At 45.8% G+C, this 18,504-nt stretch overlaps 1 protein-coding gene across 1 annotated transcript; it reads right to left on the minus strand.

Moving 5' to 3' along the window:
- Positions 1-594: 594 nt before the first annotated feature.
- LOC146207374 (neprilysin-2-like) lies at positions 595-13,025 on the minus strand. The gene is made up of 6 exons (XM_084576597.1): positions 12,900-13,025; positions 12,076-12,132; positions 11,238-11,294; positions 6,104-6,402; positions 2,831-3,040; positions 595-2,161 (listed from the first exon to the last, which is right to left on the minus strand). The coding sequence occupies exons 1-6, from the start codon at positions 13,023-13,025 to the stop codon at positions 595-597; spliced, it is 2,316 nt and encodes a 771-aa protein (XP_084432723.1).
- Positions 13,026-18,504: the final 5,479 nt, after the last annotated feature.

Genomic DNA, 18,504 nt, shown 5'->3' on the forward strand with positions numbered 1-18,504 from the left:
TGATTCCTTCCTCGATGACAGTTACTTACCCCTTCGTTACTGGCTTCTAGCTTCACATCTTCCTTTTATATTTTCATATCTTACACAGTCGATCGTAAAGAATCTCTGGAGAAGCAATAAATCAAACAACTCTCGAAACTGTCGAAGCTATCAAGCTGAAGCTGACGAAAGTTCCCTCTAGACGATTTGGCTCGTTCTGTTTAGTGCACATTAGCAGGATATACAGCGAATTTATTTGAAACTGTTTGCACGCAGGTTTGTTTTTTCAAACGAAATATTTCTGCATTGATGCGCCATCTCAGTATCATCTGGCTTTGCTTCTGTCGCTGGAATTCGCTCATTTCAAAAAGAAATTCGTATATGATATAACCGTTGTAAATAGCTTTGTTAAGCGAAAACGCAAGAAAATAACCGCGCGTAACCATTAAGAGGTACACGCGGGAGCAAATGCATGGATTCTATTTGACTTATGATTACAGCGTAGATAAACAACAGTAAGCGACTTAAACTTAGAGTACTTCTGGTAACGTTCAATACTAGAATGCCAGGCTGCGGATAGTATATGATAAGGAAGTCTGCTCCGCAGCTCGAACCTCATGCATCATCTTCTATTGACACATTAAACAATTTGCATTTAACGCTGGGATTCATAGGCGAGCCTACTGGGCACTTGAATGCGCTGGCGAAGTGTGGGAAGTTCTTTAGCGGCACGTTGCACTCGTCGCCCATGGTTTGTGGCCGCTTGGCGCACATTGCGAAACAGTAGCTGAGAAAAAAGATCTGCTTGTCGGAGTAGGCTTCGAGGTGACGGATCTTGAAGTCGAAAAGATCGCGGAAGTCTGTGCTTACGGCGCCCTGGAAGGAGGCGTAGGCCACCTCTAGCGGCACCACGGTCTCGAACAGTCCCAGGGGACGTAGCACCGACGGCTTCTTGCTGTTGCCGAGGTCGCAGCGTACCTTGCTGTCGTAGAGCGCCGCCGACGCAACCGAAGAGTTAGAACCCCACCAGCGAAAAGGGTGTCCGCCTTGCTTTAAGGATGTCCCTTTATCGTCTATCGATTTTGCCATTTCTCGGGCAATGTATCCCCCGAGCGATGAGTAGAGTACCGCGAAAGTGCCGTCAGGATAGTACACCGGGGGATTCAATAGACCGACGGCGATGCTCATTGTATTCGGCAGGTAGAGGTACGAACTAAGGCCAGTGTTGGGAAACATTCGACGGCTGTACACGGTCGCGAAAGCCCTGGTCTTTCGCATCTGCTTGTAGGCGAGTGAAGCGCTGATCAGGTTCGACATGAAGATGTCGGTCATGTTAGAAAAGTCGGAGTAAAGATGCTGCAACGAGTCTGCATGAAAGAAGTCTTCTGGCGGCAGAATGATTCGAGTCATATGGTCTAGCTTACGCCAAGCATACTCCTTGACACCCTGCTCTACCCAGTCGAGCTCGTTGATCAGAATCTTCATCCTATTCTTAATCCTCTTCGCGAAGCTGTCGATGTTCATAGGTGTCGTACCGAACTTATCGATCAAGGACTTTGACACGCTGAGCAAGCCGAGCTTCGAATCGACGTAGTCCAAGCAGGCTTCTTTCCTCAGTTCCGCTATTCCGTCGGATTCCGCCCAATGGAAGCGAAGGGCAGGTGCTCCCGAGGCAGCCCACAGGTGCGTCTGAATAAACACCCACGTCAGGCCGATGATGAGAGCAGACTTGGCAGTGGTGTGGTTCTTGATCAAGCTGTCGAGGTTTTCGAGTATTCCGACGTGCTCGACTACGACGGGACTCTCCAGATTCCACTGAAAGTCGTCGTCGTGCTTGGCGAGCATTTCAAGCCAGATGCCGGCAGGCAGAGACCGCGTCTTGCTGTCCAGGGCACTTGCTGGAAGCCACTGCTGATCGGGAATATCGTTCACGGTGCGGACCTTGGTGGCGAGGATAACGTTCTCAACCTTGCGCAACTGCTCGACATCAATAGCCACGTGGGTGAGGTTTACGCCCATCACTGTGAAGTGGCCCTGCGCGAGCGTCATATAGTCGGTGGCCGCCATGGGGTCAGAGAAGCGTCTCTTCCAGGCAGTGTCCAGACGGCTGCGCCCTATGAAAAGCTTGGGTTCTTCATGGCCGTCGATTACGCTCACGTCGAAGAGGAAGTTCATGCCCCACCTGAGCCGAGAAGCGTCAAGCACTTTGAGCAGCGCTCACTTTTTGTAAGAAAGCGAAAATAACATTCGTGTGCACAGTTCAAACTTTGCGCACGAATGTATTCGCCTTAGCAGATATGACCGCAGAGCTACATTTGAAGATCTAGCAGCGCTGTATTCGTTTCAGAGTAAATCTTGAAGCAAAAAGCGAATATCAGGACAACATAGATATTAAACAGAGAGGTGCTTGAAGCATAGTGACACAATACTGATTGAAATGCCTGTCGACTACTTGCCGCAGTATATCCCATAGTGCGTTATGAAGCCTACGGTTCATAGCAACTGCCGCCTCCAAGAAAGAGTCTGCATGACCCGGTATGTCAATCTTCACGCGGCTCCTCAGCGATCCAATTCTTAAGAAATGAATGCGGATTAAAGAGACGAAAATTGACAACGCATGCAACTATCCTGGGCACTCTCTTCCAGCTAAACATTATTTATTAGAAATGAGGGCTACATTTAAAGACTGCCTCATGCGCTGTATAGTTGTCGTGCCGCTAGCCAATAACATAACTTTTACAAAGAACGGGTTACCGCCTCGTAGACTTGTTTTCCGCGTACTGGGAATCACTTCAACAATGTGGTAGTGAGTAAACAGCGCTACCAGACATTTCACTGCCAGCATCGTCACCTGATGGCCAGGCTGAGCATAATGTCCAACGGGTGCAGGGAGCCCACGGGTTCTTCTTGCGGCCACACCAGGCCAAGGGAGCGCTTGAATTCGAGGAACGCGTGCACATTCCGCTCCCTGTTATCTTTCTCGCCGGCCTCATTGCAACTGCTGAAGAACTTCTGGGCAATGTCCAAGCCCCTACTCTCTTTCTCGATATCCTTGATAGCCCTGCGTGTCCAGGAAGAAAAAAACGTGAGATATACCAGAGCGTTTATGGCTATCACACGTTGCCTATTCAATATGCACCAAAATAGTTATACGTTCTTGGCGTATTTAGGGGACATTTAGAAAAAAAACGCATGTTTGTGTTAAAGAATGGGAGAAAAACATTTCACCTTGTACTATTCTTTGATGTCACGGTGAAATGGGCAAGATAACTCAAGCTGAAATACGGCCACCGCGGAGCAACAGCACGCTCATCAGTGTTTTTTTTTTTCCTTTTTAACGCAGACGCCTTACTAATCGCACAATCTTGGCAGTCGTCGAGGTGGCTGCAGAGCCTCCTCCCAGCAACCGCCCTTCAAAAAGAAAGGGAAACTCGCTGCCAGTGACCCCAGGAATTGCGCTTGTGTTCAATCGGCGTGTAATTGGTGCACAAGGCAGAGACCCCACTACTTTACCAGCAAAGGCTACTGCCGCTGGCGCTAACTGATATATCCTCGACCATCCCGATCATGGAACTGCTGATGATGATATGGTCACATTTCTGACTAAAACATCGATCAGATCAAGACGTCGACAGTCAAGACAGCGGAACAGAACGTTACGCCTAAACCATGAAAGATTTTTAGTTGAAGTTTGTTGTAGGGAGACCGTGTACCTGGTGGAGACAGTGCCTTCAGCTAGATATGTTGTAACTTGTGCGACAGCAGTCAATGCAATCACTATCGGTTGCGACTTCTCCCGGCCCGACGACATTATTGAAGAGGCATACGCGTGTAGGTACCAAACGTAATACGTTGTCTACTCCGTGCGCCTCACCTTGACGTCTCATCGCTAAACGCCTTAAAGACAAACAAAAAGTTCCAAGGGCACTTCAGAACCTGCAGTGGAGAAATGCGAAAGCCTGAGCGTTGCTGCTACACACTTCTCCAACACAACCAGCGTTCCGCTGAACGCATCAAAGTTCACCGGCGTTTTATAATCGGTTTACTGGAAAGGAAAGACGCTGTATCTGTCACTTGCGGAATCTCGCTGACACATCTTGCGGACAAACCCCGCTGACGTGAGATTTTCAACACGAGCCTAGAACGGTTTTCGCTTTAAAACTTTGGGGCCATTTTTTAAAATCTACACCTTACACCGCCATAGCAAATCTTCAATACCTCCTATAATGTTTTGCTATACTATAGTGCAACTGTTGTAGGTGAACAAAATCGCCCTTTTGATCTCCTTCATGAAACTAATATGCAGTTCCGCTACTTTTGCTCGTGCTTCTCGCAGTACCAGTATATTTACCCAGTCTTCGAAACTGTACCAGTCGTAAATCGACTCGATCTTGTCGAAAAGGGAGCGTTCACCGCCAAAATTTACTGGATACAAGTAGCAGTCTCATTTGCAGAAAGTTAACACTGCCCTGCATTGTCTATTGTGGACCTGCCCAGCTACGGCATCCGTGAGAGTCCTACGGAAAGTAGGCCTGCGGTGGGACAGTGAATGTGATTACAGGAAGTGGACGCTGAACAACCAGTTTATCGGCAACCTATGTGATTATTTAAAGGAGACCTGTTTGCACTCTTTCTTCTAGTTTCCTCCTACTCCCCGCTCCCTTTTCACTATATGGCAAACTCCTCGAAAAAAAAAAAAAAAAAAAAAAAAAAAAAAACTACTCTACCTCAACATATAATCGCGGAATTGAAGTAGCGAAAAGATATCGCAAAATCAAAACAGCCAAGAAGGGAGCTCTAAATTTGCGCTCCATGTCCAGCTGCGTATTTTAGCGCGTGAGAGGTCTTTCGTGCTATATTCAGACACCTTAGTGAAACATGGCCTGCCCTTCTAAGAGCATGTCCATCGTGCATACAGCGAACATGCGAATAAATGCTCTTTCAACTCCCCGCGCAATTCAAACGTTTGCGACACGAATCAATGTGTAATTCTAAAGCCTTGCATGCTTGAACGCTACACTGAATGAGGGTATAGAGTTCGTAACGTGAGAGAAAGGAGAGTTTTGATGAGAAAACATGCGACTAGTTTTCAACTCTCCTCCTTTTCTTTCACTTTTCCTCTTAAGGAAAGCCGTGTATTCTGTTGAGTTCATGCAAATGAAGCTGAAGAGGAAAACGCTCTCTAAACATTGATTAAGCAGTGTTGCCAACCAGTTGTGCAGAGTATATATAGTGGCCACGTCCGGAACAGGGAAACACTGCGCGACTGCTTACACGGTCAGCACGAAGTGCCCCGTAAATATGTCCGCCCTTTATCTCGTTTCCTTTTACGACTTCGGGGTTGTCTTTAGCGTAAAATTCGCATTATTTTCTTCATTTAGCTTCTTCGAGTTGCTCGAGATTTGGCGGAAGACGTGTGGCAGATACAGAGAACATAAGAACTAGGCTAATACTTCAACAATACCGAAACATACCACACATACATAACAAAAGGCTTCACGCTCTCAGCTGCCAAAGCCGAATACGTGCTCTGCTACGCAAGCTGACAATTCGTAAGCCACTGCTCGGGGTCTGTTCCGGCATGTCGCTTTGGCATAGTCTCTTTCCTCTGCTTTCTCTGACTAGGTTCTTGGTCAAGTTTCGTCGAGGAGACAATCCCTGCCTTTTGGGATGCCGTGATGTGTCAGCTTAAAGTTTACGCACTGTTAACGTCTGTAGGTGATTTATTAGGCGTTCATTAAGCTTGGGTAAGAGTGAGCTGTCTGTTGATTTTGCGTGCGCGCGTTTCATGTGTACAGTCATTCCCGTTTGTTAGGGAGTCCAGTTTCTGCTTCTCCTTATGTCGCTTGCAAGCTCATAGTCTGGCAGAGGAATTCGGAGGACTTCGAAGAGAATGAAATACATTTAAAAACAACCTGTTAAATTCCTTATTCATGGCATATCATGAACTCTTTAAACAAATTCACCCCGTTTACTTGTAAAGCTCGAACACACGCCACATCTCGTGAAAACTTGAGGCCACTGCACGCTTTCTGCGTTTAGAAAAGTGGCGAGGGTTGCATGCACTGTTTGGCGACGTTAGGCGTACTGCCTTCATCGGCGTCTTAGGGGGCAAGCGCCGTACTTCTCCAGGGCGTCGGACATCATGTACTCCTCGGTGGACTGCTGGCGCAGCACGTCGTCCCAGGTGCCGCACACATGGCTGTGGAAGTTATCGCACGGGTTGACGTCGTGGTTGATGGCCATGTAGAGGGTCCGTCCGTGCTGCTCGCAGCCCTTCGAATTGCATATGGCCACTTTTCTGGTCGAAGTGGGCGGCTTCATGATGAAGAAGACCACGCCGATCGCCACCATCGCCAGCAGCAGCAGAATCCCGACCACCGCAAGTATACACTCACGGTCTTTGATGTCGCCCACAGTGATCTGTCAGCGCAGAAAATAGGATTCTGCTGCCTAACCGCATTCGTCACATTGCCTTCTCCCCTATGGTTAACTATACGCCAGAGAAAGCTAATGAGGAGCGTTTTTCGCAGTACTTGTGAGACTATTAACTGTAGAATATTGTGTGATATCGCTATCAACATAATGATAGAATCGGCGCCTAATGTTTTTGTTCTTTTTTTTTTTTTTGACGTATGGGAGAATTTAGTCTTTTAACTTCGTAGAACGCTCGCCCTGCGTAAAGGATGTCATAGAAATACTATGGACAACTAGCAAAATAACGCAATACACTTGAGGCTATGATCGGATACGCGAAAACATTGCGTTCAAAAACTACTTCCAGATGGAAACATGCGCTTGCCTAGCGTATCTCGGTGTAAGACTGTCTTTCACACACGCAATGGAATGTTGCCACGCAATTGCTTCCCGGAGTTTCTTTGCCGTAAGCGATTTATCATTGATGGATTGGAATGTTACCAGAGGTGTTCTCAATCTCACTTCCTGTTTGAAGGTTCTCTTTCTATTTTGATATATATATTGTTTTCATGCCTCACGTGAACAAAACACTCCTTGCAGGTCACACTGTTCATTTGATGGATCAGAGACCAAAACAGCGTCAGCAACAGAATATGTTATGCATTATGTAGCGGTCATAAGCGAACATCAAGTGGTAATCGATCGATCAAATGTATTCTAATTTCTAAATAATTATTTGAATGAACACGGAAGAGAAATTTATGTGCCTACATTTCTTCAAGACGAAATACTATATCTCCAACACAACGTTAACTTTTTCCAAGGTACGTACTAAGAAAACATTAAAGAGCACTACAGAATATGCACTGGAGTAATGCGAAAGCACGGATGCTGCTGTTGGTTGCTTCTGGTTGCTTCTAGTTCCTTAATTTACTTCTTGTTTACCCATTTTAGTCTTTGGTACTTTCAAATTGCGCGCCAATCCCTCCCTATGCCCTTTTTCGGCTCTACTTCCGGTTGCGTGACGTCACGTCCTTAACGTAACCCTAACTGACTGCCTTAATTAACTACTTTAGTCTTTGGTACTTTGAAATTGCGCGCCAATCCCCTCCTATGCCCTTTTTTGACTCGACTTCAGGTTGCGTGACGTCACATATTTGACGTCACCTTAATTGACTGATTTAATTAACTATTTTAGTATTTGATAGATTCAAATCTGGCGCTAAGCCATTGGCTAATGAGGCCATTTTCGCTTTTACTTTTACATTTGTTGCCTGTAAATAATTACCTAATTGACGTGTTGGCCTAATTATTTCTTTGGACATAACATTACGTCGCCCTCTATCAATTGACACCACTCATTAACCTCAACCACTTCTCAATTACTGGCAACTGCTGCAGACACAATTTTGCGGACGCGGTCTGCGGACAGAAATCTGTGAACACAGCGAAGTAATGCTCTCGCATTAATATTATTTTAAACCACGGAAAAAGCAGACTGAAATCGAAAATACGTCCTTGTTTAGAGACGCTTCTTCGCGTGATGCATAGGTGGCGCCCCGTGCATTTTTTAGAAAAAAAAAAGGCACTCGTATGTGCGTTGAGTGCTTAAAGTAGTGACCAGAGTTGATGAGACATCTTTAGCAATGCGCGCGATACGACCGACTACAATGCTCACATTTTTTTGTGAAGCAGAGAGCGGGTATTACTTTGCGGCATCGAAAATGCAATTTTGCCAGCTGAAATGATCTCAACTGACGCCCAGGTGACGCCTAACATTAAAATCAAATTTCTCCGACATTATACGCCGCATGGTTGCCATATTTAATGAAAGTAATCAGGAACGAGAGAAGCTTATCGTCTTTAAATATACACGTAGACTTCAAAAGGAATAATATTGAAGCACTCACGGTTCTTCTGGTCAAGTACGTATCGACTTCGGTGTTGGTCATCCTTCTTTTCTTCGAAAGGGCTTTTGAATCCCTGGATATCGTGGTTTGCGCGGTCTGCGCGGTATGTTCAGCCTGCTTGCCCTCTACTCTGGTGATGGCCTGCAGTCGAGCGAATGCACTTTAAAGAACACCAAGTAGCCGAACTTCTCCAGAGTCTCCACTGTATACGTTGTCCTTTATCCAGCTTGAATCGATTTGGGGCGTTTAAGAGGCCACTGGCCACGCTCTGGTAGAAAATAATCAACTTTCAACCCAAGGGACTGTGAGGCATCGTTCTGGGAACGCGCGGCAGTAAAAATGTTTTCTTGAAAACTCTAAATAATAGCGGAGTTGCAGCCAACGCAATCAACCCTATTTTGCCGTGTTTATCTCCCTCTTTTCTCTGCCTATCCGAACTTTCGCATTCTTTTCCTTAGACGACTATAGCCTCTGGGAATGAGTTTTATCCTCCTCATCCGATGTTCACGAAAGGCGCAGAGTGCGTTAAATGCACACGTCAGGTATTTATTTAGTATTGCCATAACATGCACTCAAGACCTCATTTGTCCCCCAGGGGAGAAAATGAGAGCTAGCATCGCTGAGAAAGCTCTAGCTTGGGTTCATTTGACGCGTTGTTCGTTGTTGGGATCGTAAAGTTCGCGATCATTCTCGCAATGAAATGAACCCGAAGTGAATGTCCGTTCGGAAAAGCTGAGTCAAAAAATGAACCCGCACGGCGACCTGCGTGACTGCAGCGAGGCAACAGAATAGACGACGTCCGGTATCCACCGTTGTCACCTGATCGACGGGCGACGGAGAAGCGCCCGCGAACAGCGGATGACCCCAGCGTGGTGTATACGCTCGCCCTTCACCCGTCAGTCATAGAGACGGACCAATGGATGGTTCTCCTACGCTGACGTCAGTTAGTTAGTTATATGTGGTTTTATGGCAGATAAGCAACAGTGGCTATCATGCGCCAAACCCAAGGTTAGATGATCTGTCAGATGTTTAGGGTTATATATATTTGATTTAAAACATTGCCTTTCTTCAGAAATGCGCAAACAATAGAAAAATTGACGAGTGCTTGTTCTCCTAAAAGCAATGCAGGGTGAAATGGAATGTGTTCCGTGTAAAATACGCAGAGGTTAGCATGTGAGCGTGCAGGATCATGAGGTTTAGCCGATGGACGAGCATATGACTCTAGAATTTGCAGAGAATATCTTCAATGCTTATCTAAGCACTGACATTGTTACGGGCGCTTTAAACCTTATGAACAAAGCCTAACCAAAACGAACGAAAGACGGAATCACTCCGCTACTTAAACAGTCAAAGGTGTCACACCACGCTAAAGCGGTGGAATGGCTTTAAGAATTATGACTTACAGCAGCTACCACTCTAACCGGAGAAGTATAATTTTTTTTTTCTTTTTTGAAACTCATTAAATACTTCGACGCCCTGTCGTCAGGCATGTCCTCAGATTTTGTTGCGGGTAGCAAAAGAAAACCAGTCGTGAAGTGGCTATAGTTATAGCAAGAGAGTTAGAGTTATGGTTAGAGAGAGAGAGAGAGAGTATGAGTGCTTGTATAAAACATATATGGTGCAGAAGCAGCAGAAGTGGTAGCGCAGTCAGTTGGCCTCGATAGACTCCCCATGCGCCTCTCGATCATCTTGCTTTATGTAGTGTAGATTGAGTCAAATAAAATTGCGGCGAAGGGACACCTAAGCTTCGAAATTAAGGGTATGACGCCACAGCGTTAACGAATTTCGTCTCCAACTCTTCTTGCGGATCCTCGTTCGCGTGCATGCACTTTGTAGCTCGCCTAATCACTAATCTCTTACTTCGTGGTTCTGTTGTATCACGCATAATCTACACTCAACTATCCGGTATGTGAAAGATCACCCGACGTAGATAAAAGGCGTACGAACGCGCTGCATGGCTATTCTTCGTTTCACAAGCTGTTCGCGGCATCTCGAAAGTTAAGGGTGATCTGGGCCAGTCTGGGTCGCGCGCATGACATGGCCGTGCTCATACTTCCCTATCACCGACGACGGCACATGATCGAGAGCATATGCGAGCACTACCATGTGGTGTAGTGTGCCATGTACGAGCACTACCATGCAACTATAGCGTTGCGACATATAGCTACCAACCAATGTGAACTGTGATAGGGTGGCCAGAGGGAACCCTATCACATTTCACATTGGCCAACCTGCAGGGCACAGGATTCTCCTCGGCCTCCCGAAACTCTCCATATTCACCTGTAACATGGACGTCTTGGACAACCTACTGAATGACTGTGTTGGGATCCTGAAGGACCCTTTAATGCTATAGCGTCCTACACTTAAAGGCGAAGCTCAAGTGCACCCATGGGATAAGGTGGCCGGGGTGAGCACCCTTACAATAGGATTGCCAACCGAGCATGCCTCTTGCAAGCGGCACTTGGCAAGTGATACAGATTGCAGGCATGTGTGGCGTGCACTGCTATATGAGTTGGTAGCTTCAATTTAGGGCAGCTTTTGCTTTTTTTCAGACAGGAAGGTTAAACGACAATCTAACCAGGATCCTTTTGGTCCCGAGGCAGACATGCCAACCATAGGCGATGCAGGCACGTTTGGACAGCTTGAATAAAGCAGGTCTTTTTATACATGCCCGGTAGTCTTTCACGGTGGTGACACCGGCAGCTCTCATAGCGGCGTCTCTTTTATATCAGCCAGAAACTGGGAAAGGGGCAAGTGCCTACGTGCGGGAAAATATAGACTCGACTGTATCTGTAAACATACATATACATGTCTATCTCAATTTCATTTTTGAAATCAGCTTATGGCGAAACGAAAATAACTCAAAAGAGCGCTCAAATTTCGCAGTATCGAGTATTGTAATCGCGGGCCAATTTTATTTTCTGGACTCACTTGTACATGTGCCACACCCTTCTGGTCTTCAGCCTTGTTCACTGGTTGGTTTGAGGGCTGTTAACGAAAAAAAGCGCCGAAGACACTGCGTTATCTAAATCACAATAAAGCGGGTCGTGACCGAAGCGAATACTGTGTAGCTTTCACCCCCAATACTATGCAAAAATTACCCCCAACGCGGACACTTAATCACTGATTACGTGCGACTGTGCGATAGCAATACAGTTCCCTATATAGGCACCCATGCCATGAACACCCATAATGCGGCTTGCTCCGATGGACACTATTGCATGTGTTGGTTGGCGGTTAGACTCCGGACCGACAGCTGGAGCAAGTTGCGACTAGCAGTTCTGTAAGATAGTTATGCGTGGCAAAATAGTGTAATCACACACAGACACACACACACACACACACACACACACACACACACACACACACACACACACACACACACACACACACACACACACACACACACACACACACACACACACACACACACACACACACACACACACACCCACACACACACACACACACACACACACACACGCACGCACGCACGCACACACACACACACACACACACACACACACACACACACACACACACACACATTATAAATATATATATATATATATATATATATATATATATATATATATATATATATATATATATATATATATATATATATATATATATATATATATATATATATATATATATATATATATATATATATATATATCGATTAAGCATATGGCGGAACCCAAATATCCCAAGAGCCGCTCAAATTTCGAGTATTGTAACGCGGAACAATTTTATTTGGACTCACCTGAACCTTCACCACGCCCTTATGGTCGTCAGCCTTGCCCACTGAATGGGTTGAAGGCTGCAAACGAAAATAAGTGCTGAAGCCACTGCGTTCATCGAAATGAATTCTATGCAGTTCATACTTGACGGCGTGCACACATTAACCCAAAAGGAAGACACTTCATTGCTGACTGCGTGCGGCGGTGTGATGGCATAGCAACTCCCTAAATATGCAGCCATGCCATGGATTCTCATATTGAGAGCATGCTCCCATGAACACTCTTGCACACGTTGGTTGATGGTTGGACTCCCGATCGTCAGCTGACGTAAGACCCAACGTCGCACGACGAGAGGCGCAAGGCGCAAGTCGTTTTGTGGTACATCCCACACAGATCTAAAAGCAGTTAGAGCCGCAATTGTGCGTCAATTTCGGGGTCCACCGCGTACGTTTATCCCAGAAACCGTCGCATCACCGAGTATGAGACGACACAACGGCGGCAAAACGCCGGCTTCCTTACGCTGTCAGATAAAATCACCTCAAAACACGATTGCGCACACAACTCAATTACCTCCGGGCATATCGGGAATCGAAGTCAAACTACATCCTACTGTAGGGCCTTAACGGTGAATAAGCTTGACTGCCATAGAAATGTGCTGGCACCTCTGCAGTACTCATCTCTGCATTTTTTTTTTCTTTTCGTGTAGTAATATCACCGGCTATGAAAATACGAGTGCGGATATCCGAACACAAGCGAACATTCCCAAACCCACAGAATGCGAGTTGTCCGTGCGTCCGCCTCGCAGAACTGAGCCTGACTGAGCCTGCATATATAGACGTGAACTTGCCTTTCTCGCCTTTTTGATGTCGGGACTTTGATGGCGCTCGTGCTTGGGCTTGTGATGAGACCGTTCCTTCTTTGCCTTCGGGCTCGCAGGTGTCTTTTCCACCGGAACAGGTTCAGGCTCCGCCATGACTGAAAGTATGTGCCTCGCGACCAGCGCAGTGGCACGATAGGCTAAAGGGTGGCGAAATAATGAACAGCTTGTCCAAAGTGAACAGCACGGATGACAGAAACGACCAGCAGCCACGCCACGTTCTTCTTCTTCCTCTTCTTCTTCTTCTTCTACCTTGATAAATGGCACATACCCGCGAAGGGGGATTGGCCAGGGTTAATTGTGGACTGCCAAATGTCCTAACGATGCTGAATTAGTGTATAAAACTAATTATCAGCTAAAGAAAAAAAATCTAAGATTGAAGATAACAGAATTGAATGAAATAAAAAGATACGGTGCAAAAATTTAGAAGTTTGTAAATTTGGAATACAATTAGCAAGTGGATCTGTCCGTAGCTTTGATGCAGTTCCGTAAATACTGAAAAATTTGAGACAACGCATATCCTTTTGCATTCGCATCGAAGGAGAGTAGAAGCAGGACAGACAACGTAAATCACAAGTGGGCTATTGTGATTTCTAAATGTACCCTTCTCTGATGTGACAACCTTCGGCAAGCGAGAAGGAAATGTTCAATATTTTCAATCTCACCGCAAGCCTCCCAAATGTTTATGGGGCTGAACCCGCATCTACCTAAGTAAAGATTTGGGCGGGGAATCCTGCATCGCATGAGAGTCTGCGTTACCTCACACTGCCGTGATTGACATGAACGAACTTTCCATGAGTATATGAGATGTTGATATTCTGCTGAAGATAGTAAGGGATCATTCCATAAGGCGGCTATGTATTGATAACGCTTAAAACGGGGCATTCCAAAAGTGATGATATTAGGGATGGTACATGGAACAGGTGCGTCAAGGGCTGATTTAGCTTCTCTGACTCAATCTCGTTCTTCTTCGTCTTCTCGTCCACCTCCTTCTTCGTCTTCTTTGTCAGCGGGTCAAATTATACACCAAGCAACCTCATTAGAAGTTGCACTACTCCCGAGACGTCCTGAACTGAATTGCTAAGTGAGGACCAGTAAAAGTAATAATTCTCCGCGTGACGCAGCAAAATCGCTGAGACATTGTCTGCAAGGATATCGCGACAAATATATGTGTCATTGCCCGCACTGAATGCGCAGATGCAGATATTAAAAATATCGGAGCCTGTAGGTTCAGAACTTTGTATACCCAAGAACACACTGAATTCGATAATGAAGCTGCTCAAAACCACATTGCATTTCCGCAGAGAGAGCGAATGTTTCGCATGTAGCTAGATCATTTGACAGGAGAGAGTGAGCTTCACAAAACTTTCTTCCCAGAAATAGGGTTTCCGATAAGCTAATCACATAGTAGCTTTAGTTGACCAGTATAGGCGATTATTATGCTGTCGTGTATTCGGTTACTAGAACTATAATCAGCGCTCATAGGCGGCGATCGATGTCAGGTAGTGTCCTTGCGTTGAGACGCAAAAACTTCACTCCTAGCGCTTCTAAGCTCAAGTGAAAGGACGTTAGAGAGATTTAGCTTTCCAGAGACGGTACCGACGTAGACGTATACCGGTTTACCGTCCCGCTCTCACACAGGCGCAGTGGCACCCCTGTCAATGCGCGTGCGCAGGAGGGGTCCGGTAAATCGGTATACGTCTACGTTAGTACGCCACCGGCAAACTAAATCCCTCTATTGTAGGTTATCCAACTCAGACGGCAGGATTACCGGGAAAGTTGAAAAGGAATAATTTGCTATTACTCATAAAGTCTCACCTCAAATAAAATCTGTAAACTTTATTGAGTGAACGGAGTATTCTAGGAGCTATGTTCATTACGAGTATTATTTTGAACTTCAGAGTGAGATATATGATTCTTTCTACGTCAGTGCTACAAAGAAGGTGTCAGTGAATCCATTCTGAGTCTCCGTTAACATACTGACGATATCTATTACCACTCGTACTCGTTTCTTGATCTCTTTACCTTTCCAAGCGACAAAATAACGATATTGATTACACAAAGTTCTTGCTTGCGGGCGGACGTGGCGTTGCGAAACGTGTTCTCCCACTGGGCCCATGGCATCTTGCGAGACCGGTGGAGCTCTTGCAACAACGTGCAGTCAGGGTAATTGGTACCTTAGCCATCTGTGTCCCGTCGTGCAACGCGGTTTCTTCGTGACCTCAGCGAGAACAGCCCGTGTACATATTTTCACACTTCACTGTTCCTGAGAAGGCCAGTCCGAAGGTAACGGATTCCCCGGCGGCTGCTGTCCGCTAATTGAAAAGCTCCTCGCATGCGTAGACTCACGCGCCTAGGTCGAGATGCGCAAGCATTACCGCGTGTCCTGTCGACACACGTATGAGCAGAGCCGCCACCACCGGGAGCTACGGAAACGAGAGCATACGCAACGGTGCCGCCCTCAGCCGGGAAGAAGAACACTTGGAAGCATATATAGGTGTGTCCAGGCACCGCCCCTGTAATTTGAGTCTTCCGGGCAGGTCATGTGAGAGGCCTGCTGAACGCTGCGCGCTCAGTCACCTCCTTCTGGCATATGCCACACAGCAGATGGTGAGCGTTGAAGAGGGAATTTAAGGCTGCGGCCTTGTGCATGGTCGTGACTGGTGCCGTGAATGGCGTTCCACATTGCCCTCTGTATATCTATCCTTTATTTGGGCGCCAAGGTGGAAGGGGGGAGGTGGGGGGGTTGGAAATGACTTGTTAATACAATCCGTAGGTTATTGAAAATAGCCTTGTCCGAGAGGTGAGCATCGCTGGTTTATTGTTGTTGCTGCTGTTGTTATCACCGTTATTGACCATCTTCTATGCTTAAATGTGTTGATATGACTATGAGATACGCATGTTATGACGCTACCGTCGATAAGGGCAGCAGAAAACGCGAGAATAATGTTGGGCTTGGTTTCGTCTGAATGTTATGTATAAGCAATTAACTAAGCTGAGCGGTCACGTTTCAATTGCACGCCTGTTATAAATATATATATATATATATATATATATATATATATATATATATATATATATATATATATATATATATATATATATATATATATATATATATATATAGCTACACCCATGTTTTCTTTTTAATTGAATTATTTTTCCCATATTCTCAGGAAGAAGGAAGCAGAACTATATATAATTGCCCTCACAATCACGCACTCTGCGTACCTACGATATCAACATCTAACTGGCACAGCTGGAACCACTGCCTATCGTTACATTTTTATTTCACATCAATCAACACCACAAAAATTCCTCAAGCTTTGCCTGCTTTTAGTTGCTGGTGGCTCCCTACACATGTGCACCCCTCATATAGTAGTTTTCACGTGATAATGCGAAAAGTGTCCCATAAAAATTGAAAGCACCGCGCTGGAGGCGCTCTATGATATTAGAGCATTTCCATGGCCACCTTTTGTCAAAACCAACGAGTCATACTGGCTTTGAGCGCAAAGGCCGAGGTGCCTCAGTTGGTGTATCCCTAAGCGGAGCAGCGAATTTTGCAAGCACAGCGAACGAAGGATAAAGGAGCAAGCGGGGTTCAATTTTCCGCGGTATCTTTGATGCATACACGTGCGGTTTCGCCTTTCCACCGCTGCTGAAATGCGGCACAAACTACTGCGCATTCATCACATACGTATACTGTCGGTGCCCAATGTGCCGTTCTGAAAAACTAAACCAGTTAACGAGCCTGAGCAATACCCTCTTCATCGAATCGCAGTCGTGACTCTGCGTGTGTGTTTGTGAGAGAGAGAGAGCGAAAGGGGTTTTCAATAGGAAGAATTGGACATACTACACATGAGAAGAAAGGGATAAATTAGGATTAACTTCACCCGTGCAATGAATGGATGACTTTCGCTCGGGTAGGCCTTCAGGCCCAACGCGCTGTGTCTGCTTATCGGAAACAAAGAAAAGCCAGCATAGAAAAACAGTTTCTAACAAAGTTCGGCGTAGTGAGCTTATAATTTAGTGCGAAAGCACTGATCTGGAGATTCAGCGCCTAGAAAAATCGCCTAACGTTTGCGTATCCTCGCGTAGACTTTCAAACAGAAAAAAAAAAAAAAAAATACGTCAACGCGGATTCCACTCGATCGAGTTCGAATCCGGCTACTCGGGTTCAGCAGTCGGGCGTCTTAACCACTAAACCACAGCGGCAGGTGGTTCCGCTAGTTATAACCACGCTTAAGTAGAACTAAACCTCGGCTATTTTACTTTTCGACTTTTCTTAACTGAAAAATGTCCATGATGTGTGTCTAAACCAGCTACCCGAGTATCCACACTGCCAGTAGCCCTGGTAGTATGGTTAGCGGCAGGCGAAGTGGATAGTTAGTAACCAAGCTCGCAGCACGGTTGGGAACCACGATCATGCCAGCGCGAGCGTTGAAAATTGAAAGTCCGTAGGAAAAGGACCTCTGGCGCGCGTACTATATGCATTCACGGGCTCGCCGATCTTTTCTAAACTCATTTCACGTTCCCGGGAGCCCGTTAATCTTTCTTTCCAAAGCTCGCCGTTTTCGTCCAGGCCGCCCTCGAAGCCATTTGCCACCGTTGTTATTCAGGGCGCACAGTCCGATTAGCATATATCCACGAAGGTCTCGCGCCATTCCGACGGCGGAGAAATCAAAACACGCCTGCGCCACCGCTGCCCGGGCGGATATAAAGGAATTGTCTTCTCTTTTTCTTCTCCCCGTGTGCCTGTACGCGCTGAACGAGCCGAGCGGGGCCGAAACCATTAGTGCACTTTCGTAGAAACAATAGGCGGCCAGCTATATGCATTTCATTTCCGTTTGTATCCTCAGTTTATTATTATTATTTTTTTTTTTCAGTTGGGTTCCGTTGTTATCTTTTGCCTTTCTTCCATCGCTCTAATCTCGACTCAGTGTTGACCTGACCGCGCTTTGTGAGCTTTGATTAAAGAACGTTCAACCCCCCTGTTTCTCTAAAAGAGTTCGAAAAGATAAACACTGACATCCGAGAGGTATTCTTAGGTTGCCAGATTGAGAGAGGAAAGGAGATACCTTGCTCTTTCCCGTTTTAGCCTGGAGTTTCGGAAGCGGTCGACCCTTAATTTTGAGCGCAACTCTGCTTTCTTTCCTTTTATCGGACTTCGTGAACAGCTCTTTCTTCCACCCAGGCCACGATCCTGTTATCTTTGTTTTCTTTTATAACTGTTCAAGTGGCGAGAAATTGGAAACCCAGTTTTTGTTAACGTGAATTAAAATTAACTGATATGTTGTAAAGTAAATAGATAGTATCCATTCATGAGATCTCAAGCTGCCATTGTGAGAATAACAATGCTTATAAAACAGTTCGTTTGAAAGCATTTCGAGTATTTGGAGTGTTGTATAATGTACTCTACAGCTATGTGTCCTGCCTATGCCTCATGACACAGCAACAGTGGACAAAAATATCAACACTGCTCTTTCCCTATCCAGAGTTCTTTCCCGCTCGCAAGCGGCACGCAAGTTTTCTGCTCAAAATTTATTCATAATTTTCGCCAAGATAAGGTTCGCAA

The sequence above is a fragment of the Amblyomma maculatum genome, chromosome 1, assembly GCF_055883805.1.
Source record: "Amblyomma maculatum isolate TAMU_Amacu chromosome 1, ASM5588380v1, whole genome shotgun sequence".
Classification (NCBI taxonomy): domain Eukaryota; kingdom Metazoa; phylum Arthropoda; class Arachnida; order Ixodida; family Ixodidae; genus Amblyomma; species Amblyomma maculatum.

Bases quoted from the DNA above. Each gene is read 5' to 3' on its own strand.
- LOC146207374 (XM_084576597.1), bottom strand. From the start codon at position 13,025: ATGGCGGAGCCTGAACCTGTTCCGGTGGAAAAGACACCTGCGAGCCCG. The intron at 6,403-11,237 runs GTGAGTCCAGAA...CTGCGCTGACAG, and splicing joins AGGGTGTGGCACATGTACAA to ATCACTGTGGGCGACATCAA. The intron at 3,041-6,103 runs GTACGGCGCTTG...CTGGACACGCAG, and splicing joins ATGTCCGACGCCCTGGAGAA to GGCTATCAAGGATATCGAGA.